Source organism: Macrobrachium rosenbergii, chromosome 24 (assembly GCF_040412425.1).
Source record: "Macrobrachium rosenbergii isolate ZJJX-2024 chromosome 24, ASM4041242v1, whole genome shotgun sequence".
Taxonomy (NCBI): Eukaryota; Metazoa; Arthropoda; class Malacostraca; order Decapoda; family Palaemonidae; genus Macrobrachium; species Macrobrachium rosenbergii.
The window spans coordinates 36,330,826-36,349,472 of record NC_089764.1 but is presented as its reverse complement, the minus strand read 5'-3'; the positions used below and the strand labels follow the sequence as shown (position 1 = coordinate 36,349,472).

Sequence of the window (18,647 nt, the reverse complement as noted above, 5' to 3'; positions counted from 1 at the left end):
CACTAGATCTAGTACCAGTTGAGCATGAGGATTCGAAGAAAGTGATGCCTTTGTCTTTTCAGAGCTTTCCTACCTTGACCTCTGCTACTTCTGTTGGGATGCTGTCCTCCCATTCTCCTTTAATTGATCTGATGAAGCTACATGTTGACCGGCCAGCGACCAACGGATTCTTTCATTGGCCGGTGCTGTTGCTGGTGTGATATCGGTTTCTGTTACTACCACCACTAGTGCTTCTGCTGCTTTTACTCTGACATGTTTTCAGGAACCTAAGGAGCTACTGAAGGTATTGTGGCCTTCTCTTGGCATTCTGGGGATCTCTTCATGTATACCTGTCTTCTGGGGTAATCTCTCTATTCTGTCTCTTTCTGATGCTTTTTTCTTGAGATTCACTATGTTTCTTTCTCACTAAAGGGCTCTCCAATGATGTTTGTGTTTGAAAATGTTCTGGAAGTGAGAGATAGCATAGTCATTCAACAGGGTTATAACAGTTTGTTACAACTTTGCATTTACCCCCATTTTTCATACATTTCTATATTAAGAGAACTGGTGGCATCCTTCCCACCTCTGAAGAAGAAAATATTTCAGCTTTTGTCTGTTGCTGCTCCTGTTCTTTAGGTCCTACTGTTCTTTTGTGGTGAGCTTTTTTTTTTGCTCTTCTGCACTGCACCAACTCCTCCTCCTCATCAACACTGACCTACAAGCCAACGGGCTTGACCAGAAACAGTATCCTCCTCAACAGGCTTAGCCTTGCTGGCTTCTTTAGGGGCCATGATGACCTACGTATTTGCACCAGAATTGTAAAAAAAGTTACATAAAGACACAGGAGACAGTTTAGCAGAGATGTGCGACACCTGATTCCTTACATGTTTTAGATGGTTTTTTTTCCCTTAAACTGAGCAAAAATCCACTAGTGGAGAAGATTTTTCATATAGATAAAATCTTTGAACTGAATTGTTTGATAATGGAAAATCTGTTAACCCTGGTACTCAGAATATGCCATGCATTTTAATTTTGTAGTTTGAGGTTACCCTGACACTGTATACCTTTTTTTTATTTATTCCTGGTTTGTTAAAAATCTGATTCAGTCCTTCCTACACAGTATTTTTATATAATTAACTTACCAAGTAATTACACAGCTATAGTTTCCACTTGAACGGCTGCTTAGATTCAAAATTTCGCGGGTAGCGCTTCAATATAGTTTGTGTAGGTGATCAGCCCATCCCACTAATGGAATATTGGAATGACCTAGCAAACAATTCTCAGTCGTTTCCTTCCATCCATGGTGGCAACACCTGGTCTGGTGATAGCTTTTATCATTATTTTTTGGTTATTTTACCAGATTCCGATGGAGGATTCTTTAAATCAACCATCAGAATGTGTATACAAGTATTGTAGCCTTCAAGCTGAAAATTTTTAGGGTAAGTTTTTCTTTTTTGTTTTACATTGATTCAGTCATCATTGAGCTGCTGGTAAATGACGCCATTTGCAGTTATGTTTTGTTTACCGGTTAGGCTTCTGGCAGCACCGATAATAGTTTTGCCTTAAAAGTAATTCTCGGATGTTACGACATTCCATTATAAAAGTAAATTGCATGTTACGCATTTTTGTTAAGCCGTAACTTTGGCAATTTATGAATTGTTTTCCGGCTGTGAACTACTAGCGAGCCGCCAATAATAGTTTTGTTTTTAAAAGTAGTTCTCGAGTGTTATGACACTAAAATTATTGGTCTATTTTAGGCTTTTCATGAGGCCATAACCTCTGCAGATTATGAATTGTTTTGTGGCCTTAATACAGTAAACCCCCTGTATTCGTGGAGGGCTAAAATCTGCGAATACTTAAAACCCCTCTAAAAACTCTTAGAACTGCCTATTTTGATAGTTTAAACACAAAAAAAATCTAAAATTGCTTATACCTGAGTATTTTAATAGTTTTATCACAAAAAGTGCATTTAGTCATGAAAATGATATGAAAATACAGTAGTTAGTGAATATTTCTCAGTGAAAAATACTGCGAATGGGTGAATTTTCAGCGAAAAATGGGTAGATACGTTCCACAGAGAAATCTGCGAATACGTGAGTCCGCGAATAGTTAGACCGTGAATACGGGGGTTTACTGTACTGTATACTAGCGAGCCGTGGATAATAGTTTTGCCTTAAAAGTAATTTTTGTATGTTACAGCATTCCATTATTAAGTAATCGGTGTATGTTACACCTTTTCGTCGTGAATTGTTTAGCGAGTATAGGCGAGATGCTGATAATGGTTTGGCCTTAAAGTAATTTTCATATGTTACAACATTGCATTACTATCTTTCATTAGGCCATAATTTTGGCAATTTATGATTGTTTATTGGCCATATGTTTTGCGCAAGCCACCGATAATCGCCTTGAAAGTAGTTCTTGGGTATTTTGCCATGTCATCAGGCATGTAACTTTTAAAAGCAATTATGATTTATTTACTGGACCTATGCTTCCTGGAAGCCTCTGGTAAATGAATTTGTGACATAACTGTCACACCTTCCTTTGCAGAACTGAAAGGGTTAGGCAGGAAGTAGTAAGGAGAGAATTGGGGTTTTTTGTAGTCGGCTACAAGTTGGTGTTCTCAACAGCCAAGAACCAGCTCACGCTAGAGACCTACTAGCTTGCTGGCACCGATCTCAGGCACCAGCTTTGCCCCCAGCACACTCTCTCATGCTGGGTGCCAGCGCTAGTGCCTTGGCACCAGTTCTCTCCTACTACTAGCCATTAAGCCCTTTGTTGCCGAGTCGGTTGAGCTTCAGACTGTCGCTCGATGGCCCGGAGTTCAATTCCCTCGGCCGGCTGATGAAGAGTTAGAGGAATTTATTTCTGGTGATAGAAATTCATTTCTCGCTATAATGTGGTTTGGATTCCACAATAAGCTGTAGGTCCCGTTGCTAAGTAACCAATTGGTTCTTAGCCACGTAAAAATAAGTCTAATCCTTCGGGCCAGCCCTAGGAGAGCTGTTAATCAGCTCAGTGGTCTGGTAAAACTAAGGTATACTTAACTACTAGCCATCTTACCACTTGCTCCTGCACCTGGCTCCCTTGCTTCCCTTTCCATACCTTTGCCAGTCTTTTGTCTTGGTTAACAGATGTTATAGTGAAGTGTAGTGCAGTGGAGGAGGTGACTACTCGTCCCCTGATGCTCCTGTATAGAAGGTCCCTGTCAGACTCCCCATAGTTCCTGGGAGGAGGCAAACTGGAAGTCCAAGGGAGGTCGAGGGTTCCACATGGTTGTTGCCCCCTCAGTCGAGCCTGTTGCGGTCTCAGGTATCGGGAAACAGCCTCTGGAAAGGCGTCTTGATGGATGTGTGGTGGAGGAGGTGGCTATCCAGCCCTATCGGATCTCATAAACCCAGTCTCTGTCAGACTCCCCTAAACCTGGGAGAAGGTATACTGTTGGTCCATGGGAGTCCAAAAAGGGTTTTGCCCTTGGATAGTTACCCCTCAGTCAAGCCTGTTGTCCGCAGGTCTTGACGGACAGCCATTGTAAAGGCTTCCACAAAGGTGTGCTTGCCTCGGTTTACAGATCCCAGTGTGAACAAGATAAGGGTCTCAGTGTGGACAAGAGGTTCTGTTGATGCTTTCGGGATCCTAGTGTGGTTAGTTACGGATCGCAGTGTAGACTAGTGACACCAATGGTGTTTTTTCGGGTTTATCTCAGCCATTGTAAAGATATATCTCCCAGTTTTGGTGTGTCGGTAGTTGCCGTCATCGCTGTCGTCTGAATCTGGATGAGTCAGAGAGCGCCTAAGTTCTGAGCACCAGAGCTCCGACCTCACGAGTTCTAAACTCCTAAGTTCTGAGCACCCGAGTTCCGACCGCCCAAGTTCCGAGCGTCCGTATGTATCCTAGTGTCCGAGTACTCAGTGGCCTCCGAGGTTCAGTATCCAAGTGCACAGTGGCCGAGTGACTACTATCCGAGCACCCAGTGTCTGTGTCTGAGTGCCCAGTGTCCGAGCTCACATGTTTGTATGTCCACCTGTGTCCTATGTCCACTTGTCCTCCTGTCCATTTCGAGCCAGTTGTCAGTTATCTAACACCACACTTTCCAACCTTCAGCCACCTCAAAGAGTCCAGAGTCCTTAGTTAGGCATTTTTTTTGGATAGGAGGCGTTCACTCCTAGACTCCCTTTCTGTTGACAATAGTCTGAGTTTTGATTTGATCAAGGCCCTCAGGTATGTTTGCTGCTGATGGTTTTGCAGCTTTATGGGCTGTCTTTCAGAAGCTAAGACTAAACTTGTCAGATATTCGAGGCCACGGGAAGTGTAGAGTCTGCGTAAGCTTCTGCATGTGTCTTTGTCAAGGCTGCGCCAGGCATATTCTAGGCTGCAGGAAGGTTCATCGAGTCCACTCACTGCCTCAGCAATGCCGCATGCCACCTCAGCAAGTCCGCATGCCACCTCATCGAGTCCGAGGGAAGAGTCAGCAAAGCCTCAAGAGACAGTAGGCCATAGAGTTTCTTCAGGGCCGCAGTTGTGTCTATGACGCATGGGTCTTCGTATAAGTATACCTTAGTTTTACCAGATCACTGAGCTGATTAACAGCTCTCCTAGGGCTGGCCTGAAGGATTAGACTTATTTTACGTGGCTAAGAACCAATTGGTTACTTAGCAACGGGACCTACAGCTTATTGTGGAATCCGAACCACATTATAGCGAGAAATGAATTTCTATCACCAGAAATAAATTCCTCTAACTCTTCATCAGCCGGCTGGAGACTCGAACTCGGGCCTAGCGAGTGCTAGTCCACAGCTCTACTGACTTTCCCAACAAAGAGCTGGGGTCTTCGTATAGTAAGAGGAGTGAGGAGGTAAGTGTGAGTGAGTGAGTTCTTAATGTCATCAAGGGAACAGGTCGCACTTCTCCCGTGTCGGAAGGTAAGTCACCTTTGTTAGAGGGTTCTTGCCCTCTTTTGTTAGCTGGATTTTCTCAGTCGGATCTTGAGAGAGACCATTCTCAGTTCAAGTATATACCAGCGTGGTTGTTACAGATGAGGAAGACTTGTTTAGGTCCAGCTCTTCTTCTCAACGTTCTCCTTCTCTTGATTTACCCATGGATAAGGAAGAGGAACACTTAGAATCGGTCACTTCAGGTTTTAAGGATCTGGTTCAGTTGTGTTTGGACAGATATCCTCAGTTCTTTTCAGTGAAGCATTCTAATACTGCACGCTTTCTAAGAGCTTGCAGGGTGGGACCTGATTACTCTCCTCTCCCTTCTTTTAGGCTATCAGATTCTTTACATGGAAGATTTGACTGTATTGCAAAGGCTTTGCCTGAGAAGATCTCTAAAGGATTCTCTCATTGTCTCTCTTCGTTCATACTAGGAAGTCACTAGTATACTGGACAGGGGAGTTTCTCCCCTTTTCTCCTGATCCGGCAGTGGACAGCGCTTTTTTATCCATGATTTTTCCTACTAAGAAAGGCTCTGTTGTGTCAGGCAGGTTGCATTTCCCTATTCCAGAGGATGAGAATATGTATAAGAGTTTGACTAACCCTATTGAAGCTATGTCCTTCAGTGAAATTGTTCAGAACACAGTTGAACAGTGTTTGAAGGAGTTTGGTGAATTTCTTCCTCCGTTGGCCAGGAATCCTTTTGTTAAGGCCTTAGAGGTTTTTGCTTCCCTAAACAAGGTGTTTCTTGATATGATAGGGGAGCTATCCCACATCAAGAGCAACCTTAAAGTTTGCAGAAGAGAGCAGCTTTGCTCTCTGCTGGTTCCTTCTGTTTCCTCCCTTAGTAAACAGTCTTTAATTTCAGCACATCCTTTTATGGGAAGATCATTGAGGGAAAAATGGTCTGCGTCTGTAGCCTCAGAGACTGAGAAGACAGAGAATAGGTCTTTTATCCATCAGTCCCAGGCTTCTAAAGGAAAGTCTCCTGCGCCTTCCTCTTCTCCTTTTAAACATCCTTCAGGCAATGCTACCTCCTTTGCTAGGTCTTCCTTTCCAAGTGCTGGGAAGAGGAAAGTATCCTTTCACCAGCAAAATTCCAAATCTCATTCTGCAAAGGGAAAGGAAGTTTATATCCTCCTCTTATAACAAGAATCGTAAGTCTAATCAAGAATAGCTCCTTGAGCCCTGAGGTACCTGTGGGGGCCAGGTTAGGCCTCTTCGCTCAAGTGTGGGAATGCTTAGGGGTAAGTGAAAGTACTTTTGGAAGGCTATTGCATTCCTTTCAGGAGTTCACCTCCTCTATCAAACCAGCCCATAACCTTTCGGTCTTGCAAAGGCCACCCAGAGAAGAGGAGGGTCTTGAGTCAGGAAGTCTCTTCTGTGTTAGAGAAGGTAGCTATAGAGGAAATACTGGCTGCTTCGCCAGGTTTCTATGTCTAACTGTCCCATTTTTCCATGGACTAGCCCTCTGTAGGCCTCCACAGTCTTAGCCTTCTTGGAGAAAGAGGCATGGGTCTTTATGGTGGACATGAAAGACGCGTGCTTTCATGTCCACATTCACCAATGTTCAAGAAAGTTCCTATGCTTTGTCTTTGGGGGAAAGATTTGTCTTTGAGCTCTTTGTTTCAGACTAAGTTCTGCACGTCAGGTTTTCACCAGGGTCTTACCCCTCTTCGTGAAGTGGCTTCACTTACTAGGAATAAAGATACTTATGTACCTGGATGATTGGATTATCATTGCAAAGTTCAGGGAAGATTACCTGAGGCCAAGAGAGCTAGTTCTGGGCGCATTGAAAACCCAAGGGTAGGGTTACTAATAAATGTAGTGAAGTCTTCACTGGAACCATCTCGAGAGTGACCCACCTGGGCATGGTGGTAGATTCTGTTCTTTTGAAGGTTTTCCCTACATTACCTCGAGTAGGCAATTTCTTGTCAATTGCAAGCGAATTTGCCTCCTCAGGAAGCATGCCAGCCAAATGCTGCCTGTCTCTGTTAGGTCGCATCTTCTGTGGAGAAGTTAGTCCCAGGTGCTTGACTACGGATGAGACCATTTCAATTTCACTCAAGGAGGCACTGGCACAGTGTCACAGCCAATCCACGAGATAGTGCGCTAGAACCCAGAATTGTTTTTCATTGGTGGATGGCTGAAGAGATATTGCTTGCATGCTTGCAGGAAAGTCTCTAGAGTCCCCGAGCCCAGACCTCTCGTTGTATTCAGAAACCTCGGACAAGGTCTGAGGTATAGGTATGGGGAATCTGGTTGCTTTTGGAGTATGGTCCCCAGTTGAGAAGAATCTGCACATAAATTGCTAGGAGTTGTTGGCTATCCAGAAGTGGTTGCAGAAGTTGGAAAGGGCAGTGACCAACAAAGTAATTTCTGTCTTTGACAGCGTTTCTGTCGTACCAAAGAAGACAAGGGTGCATGAAGTCAGAAACGTTAGTAGCTATTGCCATGGATTTACTCTTCTGGATGGAGAAGAGGAACATTGTCATAATGTTCTGGTAGACATGCTAAGTCATCTGGGACAGGTACTCTTCCATGAATGGATGTTAAACCCAACTGTGTGCGAGGCAATTTGGAGAGAATTTGGCCAACCTCCCATTGATCTCTTTGCAATGAAGATGAATCGTCGTTCCCAATTGTACGTCTCACCAGTTCCGGACCCTCAAGCCTGGGCAGTAGATGCTATGGCTCTATCCTGCATCCGAGTGCTCAAAGTGCAAAGTGATAGTAACTGTAAGACGTGTTGTGTGTGTCGAAAGTATGACCAACAGTGACTGCCAACTTTTAGAAATAATCAGTTAAGGAAATTTTGTCAGAATATTCTGAATTTTCAGTAATTCCAATTTTTATGTTCATGAAGAGATGTAATTTAGTTGATAAAATATAAATGTAAGTAAAAGATGAAAATACAAAAATCCTTGGGCCATTTCATTAATTTTAAAAACAAAATTTTAAAGTAATACTGACTTTATTCCGATTTTATTTTTTTTATGTATATATGGATGCGTGAGTAAATTTATTTATTGTGTGTGTGTGTGTTCCAGTGGGGAAGAGTGTGCCTTTGTACAGTTTTTTTGTTTAATTTTCTCTCATTTGTCATCACACCGAATGAACTATTCGGTTCCAGAGCTTGGCCTCAGGCCTAGACCTGGTATTTTATTCTAATCCTTCGGGCCAGCCCTGTGAGAGCTGAAAGTCAGCTCAGTGGTCTGGTTAAACTACATTAATAATAATAATAATAATAATAATAATAGACTGGGCAAACCTATTTGTATATGTGTAACGAGGACAGAATTAACACCTTTTTGAAGGTGTACGTAATAGATTCGTGGAACGGAGGCGTATGAACGTTAAGCTCACGGCAACACTATTTTCTATTTTTCATCTATTTTTCTCTCTCTCTCTCTCTCTCTCTCTCTCTCTCTCTCTCTCTCTCTCTCTCTCTCTCTCTCTCTCACCGTATCACCTCTCTCTCTCTCTCTGTGTGTATGTTTTCCAAGTTCACCCACGAATCTCACTCATTCTCACCAAATCAATTAAATGGACCATTTAAAGAAACGCAATTTTTATTCAAATAACCCAACAAGAAATGAACAAAACAAAGCAAAGATTAAAATGCATAATAAATGAATTATCGAGTTAGATAACTAAACTCTGAACTGTAAAACACTTCTGATTAAAGAAGTCTCACTATGGCTAATAGCCTGAAAATATCCAAACTCACACATACTCCCCAAATCAATAATTAGTCATGTCAAAAAAACAGTCTACCACATGTTATTCGCCAGTCCACACTGTCCACCGACATCTGTCCACAGACATCTGTCGGAAGAATCAAACATGATAGAAAACTCCCAAAAATATATGAAATGCAAAACACAATAATGGAAAGTGTAAAATGCATAGCCAAGATATGGCAAACGTAACATGACAAAATAATAATATAAAAGAGGTATGAATATTCATATTAAATCTCCCACACCAGTTCAAAAGTTCATAATGATTAGAAAATCATGGTAAAAAAATCACAAGTTCAATTTCCTCCCATAAAAACAGAGATTTCAAACTCTACCTTATCTGCTGATTCAAAGCCTGGATCCTCTCCAAAGCTACGTCTAGACAACTGCAGTTCTATCACGTTAATGAACGATCAAACTCACTTTTAGGGCAGATTTTGGCGTAATCTAGATCAAATTAACGGACTACGCGTATACATAACACTTCGAAGATCACCTGACCGCAATATTGCTGAGGAATCAAACTATTTGCTGAACACAAAGATTTTACCTGCTCTCGACCTACTTCCATCTGACTCCATAAATTCTTTCATCACATCTTAAAGCATTGAAGCTATGAAATGCATATATGTGTCCTTTAAAATTGTAGCGGCCATCTTTTCTGAAATATATGCATTCCCCGTTTCCGCTGTTGAAGGAAGTGCTCAAGAAATTGAGAGAATCTGGAACACCACCATGATTCTAATTGCGCTTTGGTGGCTGGGGAGGAATTGATTCACAGACCTTCTAGAAATGTCCCCAGACAGTTACCTTTTTGGACAAATCTGCTTCGACAGACAGGGACAGGGAGGCTACACAAAAATATCAACATGCTTCGTCTTTGAAACTGGAAAGCCCCTCAGAACTAGAGGCTTTTCAAAGTCGTCTAGGAACTCTATCCTCACTGCGAGGAGAAAGTTCTCTAATATATTACATCAGAAACAGTGGCCATTTCAAATCTTCGCACCATCATAGATAATGTAATAACATTTCTATGATTCTTACGATATACTAAAGGTTTGTCTGTTGCCCCCATCAAAGGCTATAAATCCATGCTGACTTCTGTTTTAAGGCATACTGGGTTGGATATTTCAAAAGATGTCGACTTATCGTGAAGGTTCTTCAGAAACCTCATTTATGGAACCTAGATATTTTCTTACGACACCTCAGAGGCCCTCCCTTTGAGCCCCTGAAAGAGGCTTCTCTCAAGGCTCTTTCTTTGAAAACCTTCACTCTGGTGGCCTTGGCTTTGGCCAAAAGAATAAGTGAATTGCAAGTGATATCATCATTAGTGGGATTTTCACGTACTGGAGCAGAATGATCTTTTCTGGCTTCCTCTCATGCCAAGAACAATGTTAAGGCCAAAGCTCTTCTTAGAGTTTTCTCTACCCCTTCATTAGAAACTCTGACTCCTGAGGAAGGAGAGCTGGCTTCATACCCTGTTCGGGCTCTGAAGTATTGCACGTCCCATCTTAAACCTGTAAGGAAGCAGTGTAGGAACCTATTTTGCTCAGTCAGGAAACCTAAGGTTCCTATGTCAAAAAATGCCATGGCTTTCTGGATTCAGTCCTTAACTCTGGAGGCACACCATGCAGTCTCTCCAGAGGTCTGTTCCCTTTTGAAGGTGAAACCACACAATGTCAGAGCAGTGGCTACATCTGTTAGTTTTCACCAGTACCTCTCTCTAGACCATCTAGTCTTGGCAGCACAGTGGAGGTGTAGGTCTGTATTTGCTTCCAACTACTTGAGGGATGTAGAAATCCAGTATGAAGGCTGCCTACACTACACCCATGGTTTTGGCAGGGGAGATTATCTCCTAGTCTTCCTTTATGTTTCACAAACAGATAAGGGTTCTCTCTAGCTACCTCCTTCCTGGGTAAAGGGGAACTGTATATGAGGAGTTCGTACACAGTAGTTTACTCCACTTTATTCGGATCATTTTGTGTACTGTAGTTCTCCTTGCTTTGTTCGTTCTTGGATGAGGGCAGTCCTTTTTTTTTTTTTTTAGAGTAAATTATGTTAATTTATGTTGGAGAGCCATTGCTCCTCATTGGAGAAAGCTACCCAGAGCTGATTAATTACTACTTTTCTCCCAATTTGGGCTTGTTGTTTTTGGGTGTGAGATACCACAGCAACTCGATTAGGCAGCCGGTAACTCTTGAGGGATCATAGTTTAGGTGTGTTTGTAGTTCCCGTCAGCTTGGCAGGCCTTAGGCACAGGGGCCAATAAATTGCCATTCAGCATTGCACATCTTCAACGAATGTCTGCATTTGGAGTTCACGTTCCACCTTCTAAGATAGTGGACCTTGCTTGATGAAGACCCTCATCTGACAAGCATTTGCCAAGGGATCATATTCATCAGGTAAGCAGCAGTGAGGATATTTCTGATATCTGATAATTCATTTATAGGGAATCTCTTGCCAGCCTCCAGCACACAATGTTGGAGTCACGGTTAAATGATAGAGGGTAGGTTTCACCTCAAAAATAATGATTTTCACGATAAAATCAATTTTGTAGGTACGTACCCTCTATCACTGAAACCCTCCCTCCTCCCCTCTTAAGAGATTAAGAGTAGAATGAGCAACCAAAATATTCTCTGTTTTACCCCACCCTATGAAAGGCAGGGGAGTAACTGTTGGGAGCGCTTGTTAACGATTGTTTCAATTTTAACATTCGTCGAACCCATGCCAAGTAGACGGTAAGTACCTAAATAATTGATTTTATCATAAAAATCATTATTACTAGAGAGTGATATTCATCTGTTATCACCTAAACTTCAGATGGAAAGCAGTCAAGGAAGTGCAAATAGACCTGTCAGTGTGTGTGTGTAGTATATTGCAAGCCTAAATTAAGTAATAAAAGTCATGTCGTTTACACTGTTTGGCAAGGTTTTAGAAAATTGAATTTTATAACTTTGTATGCTTGCTCTGAATGTTACAGATAGAAGAACACATAGTGCTTCTCCGGCGGGGCTTCAAAAGTGATAATCCTTTCCCCTTTCGTGCCGAGATGGAAGAGCTAGAAGAGACAGAACACAGCCTTTGCTTCTCTCCTACGGAATCACCATCCACTGATACTGTCCAGATGATTCCTTATTGGAGTCATGTTGCTGCTTACACTCTTCTAGATTATGTTATTCACTACCGACAAGAGGGAGTGAAAACTTTAAACGACTGCATGTATGAAGTCATTAGTATGGACTTAGAATCTCATGGTTATAAGTAAGTAGTGTGAAATTTATATTTTGACTAAGTATGAAATTTAATTCTGCATGTTAATACAAATGATTATTTTACAAGTGTCTTCAAACCAGTAATTGAAGCAAACTTTTGGGGAACTGAAATTATTTGTGATGTACAGTCATACCTTGGTGAAAGGACTTAATCCATTCCAGAAGGCTGCCCTTCAACTGAGCAAATTTTTCCTGCAAAAAATGATGGCAGTTGGATTAGTCCATTCCACACCTCCAAAAATACAAGCAATAAAACCATTGTCACTCAAATATAACAACCTAGCATGCAGAGATTATACAAAGAAGACATAAAGTAAATAGATGAAATAAATGTAATTAGGAGAATTGATTGTATATATGGTAGGTGATGAGAAAAGTGAAGAAGAAGAGAAGTGTTAATGTACGGAAGGGGAGTCCCCTTCCATAAAAGTGGCAGGTAACTGTGCTTCTCTTTTCTCTCTCTCTTCGTAGTGCTTTCTTCTTTTTCTGTTTTTTTTCTCTCTAAAAACTTGTCGAGTGATATTTGTTTTATAAAGTTCCATAACTGACAGATAGTATTGTCATTCATCAGGTTTATAACATAGTTTGTTACAGTTTTCTCAGGTTAATATTTTCAAGTAAACTTTGCACTTATGCCCAGTGTGCACACATTTCTGTTATTAATGAACTAGGAACATTTCCCCTTTCCTCCTCCTCCTCCCCTGAAGACAGTTTCTCAGCTTTTGTCTGTTGCTGCTCCCCCTGAATGGCCTCCTGTTCTTCTGTGGTGAGCCCTCCTTTGTGCTCTTCCACTACAAATCATTATCATTGACCTCCAAGCCCTTGGACGCAATTTGAAAAAGATATTTTTAAATTGTACCTGGAGCCAAAGTTATGAAATATAGAGGAACTTTTGAATATATATAGCAGTTGAATTTCTTTGAAGTATATCCTGTTGTTAAGTGAGAAACATTAGCATAAGGTGAAATCCACAATTTGAAGTTACATTTCATTCTATATTGCCCAGCTATTCAGGAAAGGAGTGTCGTCAGTACTACCTTCTCCTGCGGAAGATGTTCAAGAATAAGATCCAGTCGGGTGGAGATGAGCATAAAGAGATGTCTTGCACTTTTCCCTACTGGGATAGGATGATGGAACTCAAAACTATATCACATTTTGATTATGAAGGTAGGTAGTGGTGTTGCTTATGGAAGTATGCTCTATTAACCCTTCTGACGTAAAGTTAATGCCTTTGCACTGTAGCCATAAAAAAATATATCTCATAAACTAAAAAAAATTTTTGAGGCATTATTTTCAATAAGTTTGTATAGTTATATATCAAATAAATGTTAATATGAACTCTATAATGCTAGTTCAGTAATACCTCCAGTTACGTTATTTTATCCTACAATAAGCTGTAGGTCCCGTTGCTAGGTAACCAGTTGGTTCTTAGCCACGTAAAATAAATCTAATCCTTCGGGCCAGCCCTCTGTAGGAGAGCTGTTAATCAGCTCCTCAGTGGTCTGGTTAAACTAAGATATACTTAACTTTGAGCTAAGGTGTTTTGGATGTTGTGGTCAGCAACAAATGAGAAATTGACATAAAAACCAGAAATCAACAAATATTTGGAATGAATCTTACCTACTGTTAAAGTTGGCTTATATCTTTGCACCATTAGGTGGAGTCAGCATTCAAAATGAAAAAATATCGCTTGGCTAACCCGCTAGGACTGTCTTTGTAATCGCCTGTTTCCCACCAGGTGGTGCTGGAATGTTTACATTCATGCAGAATCCTTCATGCCATGTCCTTATGCAGATGGTGTGAATCGGCACTAGTAATAATTTTGATGATTTCTGGCTAATTTTCTCCTGTATGGTATTGCGCTTGTTTTCTGTTTTTGCATCATGTCATCTATAACAAGCAGAGATGAAAGCATTAGGCTGTATAGGAAAGAGTTTGTGGAAACCAAATGTTTTGATTTTGCAGGGTGACCACGCAACCTATGTTAGCCTAGCTGCTGAGGCACAAGTGTGGTTTTCTCAATGTGAAAGTAATGAGTGATCTGATGAGAGGATGAAAATTTTGTGAAGTATTGGAAGATGCTAGAGGCCGATAGTTTGCATAGACAATTTGTTAGGGCACACCATCCTTTAGTCTGCTGGGTGGCCTAGGTTAATTCCTCTCTCACGCCTGCTGCTCTGCCTTCTTTTGCTCCCTATGTGGTCCAGGAGAAAAGTAATAAGTAATTGAGATATGTTCTTTTATTATGGCTAGAAATTTGACCATATATATTAGGGCGAAGATCCTCCCCCCATACTGATCGACTTTTGTTTGTTTCCCCCGTGAGAGAGAAGCTATCAGAGCCTTAGAGTCCATTTCAACCCAGATTTGGTTGATTTTCCTTTAGTATTTAAGTGGTGCATAGCTTGCATTGTTTCATTTTCACTTCCTTTTGTCAAAGATGAATCTGTTAACCGGAGCTCTTTAGTTTACTTCTTCAGCTCCTGTTGAAACAAGTAAGAAATTAACACTGATTATAGTAAGGTGTGTTATCATGGAAGTAGAGCCTTTGGGAAATGGATGAACAGTTGAAAGAGAAAGCTAGGAAACTGGTTAGTGTTAAATAGCTCTGCTCCTAACATGAACAGTGTAGTGTACTTACAACTGTTCATAGAGTGATCTCTTAGGAACCAGCCAACCTAGGCGATGGGCTGGCCTAATATAAACAACAGAGGCAATCTGGGAAGTGTATCCTTTAAAGCTGGTTCTCTGATGCTACTGCATCTATTTCCAGTTTTTGAAGCTGCTTAGAGCTGGGTTAGGACTTAGATATGATATAAGTTTTTACTCTTTCCTCTGTTCAACGTGCAAGTTTCAAGTTCTTGGACCAAGGAAGCGAACCTAAATACGAGGCAGAAGCACCTTTGAAGTTGGTATTTCGTTCTTAGCACTACAGCTTGATTACTGCAAGAGTAATACATACCCAGGATTCGCGTTCTCACAATTCAGGGACTCAGCAGTTTGCAGGATTTTTTGTGGAACTTATCCCCAAATTATATGCAAAAAATTCCGCAATTCGTGGACTTTTTCGTCGAGGAATATTCACTAATTAGTGTATTTTGATGATATTTTCATGACTAAATAATTTTCAAATAATAATATTAGGATTAATAAGATTAAATAATGATGATAATGATAATACTGTACATAACTCAGAGAGAAACTTATGTGTAAAGATACAGTTTTTTAGCTTTGGCTGGTAAAAAGACTGGTTCTTTCTATTGGTTCTTTCCCCTCCATAGATTCAGGAGGGACATTTTACAGTAGCCGAGAGACCTCCTTATAGTGAACCTTGTTGACAGCTGGCACTTAAACTGGTTTTTTGTACCCATTATAGATACGATGCTCAGAATTGTTACTGTTGAAATGATATAAGTGATTGAAATATTAAAATTATATTAACCCTCTTGCGCTTACAGGGGTTCTTATAGCGCTACCCGGTACACGACTTATGCCGTGGAGGGAAAAGTGGGGCTCACGCGGAAAAGTTTCTTTTTAAAAATCAATACGTCCAAACTATAACTAATATACGCTTCTGGTTTGTTTTATGATGTCGGCAAATGATTGAATTTTTCCCTAAAGCAATCAGAAAGTCTTTGCAAGACCTAGAAATGATGAAAAAAATATGATGAATGTGAAATTTTTAAGGAAAATCGTAGATATTTTTTTGAAATAGTCATGAAAAAATCATAATTAGGTTTGGGGAGTTTACTTTATATGTAAATTGTGTGGAAATGTTTGAACTTTCATGTGGAAGCAATCATTTTGCTGTAAATGTGTTTGCTAATTAGCTGTTACCGACTAAAAAAATGCTAAATTTTTACGGAGTGCAATTTTCAGATTTTCCAATCTACTTATGTTGACGTTTTGTATCGTACCTAAGTAAGGAATAGATAGAAAAAAAATAACAGTGGCATTAGAAAGCTGAATAAATTTCCTATAAAACGCACAAAAGAAAGATATATGTATTTTCAGAATAAAATTGAGCAATTGTCGTTAGATTACGGACAATTTTTTTTCCTAAGAAAATATACGGCAACAATTATTTTATGGAAACGATATTTTTACATTTTACTGTTCAGCATGATAAAGTACAAAGAATGGCTGTTTGATTGATATATAATACATGCACATTGGAGTTATTTACAGATGCACAAACAGGCATACAAAAAATGATCTACTCATGCATAAATTCCGGCCGAACCACGGCGTTCAACGCGTATATATATGCTGACATTTTTTTGTAATTGCTCGGTAATAAATAATGCTAGAAAAAACGTGAAAACTGCATTTTCTTGTAGGTCCAAGATCTGCCCAAACAATGGCACAGTCCTCGTGTTTTTTGGATGACCCCCTTTTTTTTTTTTTGGTGAATTTCCCCCCAAAATAACTGACGGGTGATGCGGAAATTGCGTCATCGGAGCACTTACGGATCACCAGAGGGTTAAAGTAATGTTGAAATTATATTAAGATTATAGATAAGTGTTTCAGGATGATAGTATAGGCATTTGTAGAGGTTACATTTATTGATAATAATTTACAGTACTAATTTTCAAATATTGATATTAAGTTTAAGAAGATTAAATATCATTAAACAATAAAAATAATAATTCTCTCTCTGAGATGAAAGAATTTGTATGCATATGCAATATGTAGCATGTTTATTTGTTTTATGTGGTAAATAAATGATTTACTAATTTTCAAATATTAATTAATAAAGTAAACACAGCAAGTTATCAATTCATTAAAGAAAACATAGGCAGTCCCCGGTTTACGATGGGTCCGGCTTACGACGTTCCAAGGTTACGACGCTTTTCAAATATATTCGTCAGAAATTATTTCCCGGTTTATGACGCATGTTCTGGGGTTACGACAGGTTGTACGCCAATCTGACGGAAGAAATATGGCTCCGAAACAGCAGAATAATCAAAATTTGGAGGTTTTTTTTGATGAAAAATCAATAAATATGTAGTTTACATTGTTTTCAATACACCCAAAGCATTAAAAGTAAGATTTTCTTAGAATTTTCGTAGAATTTTTGACTGCTTGTACTATGGGGGTGGACCCCCACTTTTTCGTGCTTCACTTTTTCACGAATTTTTGTGGAACATATTTTTCACTTTTATGAGGGAATTTTTCACTTTTATGAGGGAAATTTCACCAGTTTCTGAATTTTTCTATGGACTGTATCTCTAAAATTATCAGTAATTCGCTTTTTTTTTATTGAGCAACATTGTATATTCACTAATTACTGTATTTTTTCTTATTGTGTTCATGACTAAATACAGATTTTTATGATAAAAATTATTTACAGTGTACTTACCTTCACAATCCCTTATCCCAGTGGTTCCTAACCTTTTTCAATGCATGCACCCCCTTTCAAATCAGCAGTCAGTTCTCACACCCCGTGAATTGCCAAAATAAAAAAACTAAAATTCAAAGTTGATATGATGTGTGTTAATAACAAAACCACATTTTTTAAATCTTCATTCACTAAGCTTACAATTTTTTTTAGGTGCAGGTTTATCTATAAGCTCAAAGCGCTGGATTTTGTATCCAGATAACCAAACGAACATTTTCTTCAGGTAACTCCCTCCAACGTAAAGCTATTTAGATTTGTTAGCTTAATGAAAAATTCAAGTACGGTAATACTCTATAAATGAACTTTTTGATGCTTTCATAATGCACAGCTCCAAAAAGGCTGGTTTTCCATCTTATTTAAAATAACTGTTCACTTTCAAGTTGTTCTGATAAAATCAGTACAAAACACAAGACATCTTTAAATACAGGCCTGACACCCCTAAAATGTACTATGAATAAATTCATCGAGATTTTTGTAAGGCATGTCTGCAAATCAAATGCAAGGGTTCGGCTTTGGTGACGAGGCGTTCCCAAGGTAATGTCTACAAAAAAAAAGGAAAGAAAGCCACAAACATACATGCACCCATACAGACTGATAGAGAGAGATATATAGATACATTGTATGACTACAATAGTCTCACCTACTAAATCAGTTGATATGAACTTTGGTCAACAACATTGGAGCACTTTGCTGCATTTGGCGTTTCATCGTCCTTAAAAAGTAATTCCATAGGTAGTTACTGATGGCTAACAATGCCTGTGGTCACTCTATCCACAGAGGCAGCCAATTTAACGAGTAGATCCACCCTTAACACCAATCACAGACGTCTATGAAAGGGTAAAACTGGTAACTGAATCGTGTCAGACTGTCAGGCTCATGTTTACGTACCGAATGAAAATAAGGCAGCCCCTGGTTTACGATGGGGGTTCTGTTCCTATGCTGTGTCGCAAGCCAAAAATCGTAAACTGAAAAATCGTAAAAAAATCCCAAGAAAACCTTACTTTTAATGCTCTGGGTGTACTGAAAATGATGTAAACTTTATATATATTGAGTTTTTCATCAAAAACAACTCCAAATTTTTATTATTCTGTTGTTTTGGAACCATATTTCTTCCGTCAGATCGGTGTACAACGCATCGTAACCCCAGAACATGCGTTGTAAACCAGGAACATGCGTTGTAAACCAGGAAATAATTTCTGATGAATATATTTGAAAAGCGTAGTAACCTTGGAACGTCGTAAGGCAGACCCGCCGTAAACCGGGGACTGCCTGTAATTGCTTTGAAATTAATCTCCATGTTTTTCATTTTGTATCCATATTGA

At 39.8% G+C, this 18,647-nt stretch overlaps 1 protein-coding gene across 1 annotated transcript in view; it reads left to right on the top strand.

Moving 5' to 3' along the window:
- LOC136851850 (uncharacterized) overlaps positions 1 to 18,647 on the top strand; it is a 144,652-nt gene that overhangs the window by 70,942 nt on the left and 55,063 nt on the right. The window contains 2 exon segments of the mRNA XM_067126162.1: positions 11,633 to 11,913; positions 12,931 to 13,091. Coding sequence (XP_066982263.1) covers positions 11,633 to 11,913; positions 12,931 to 13,091 — 442 coding nt within the window.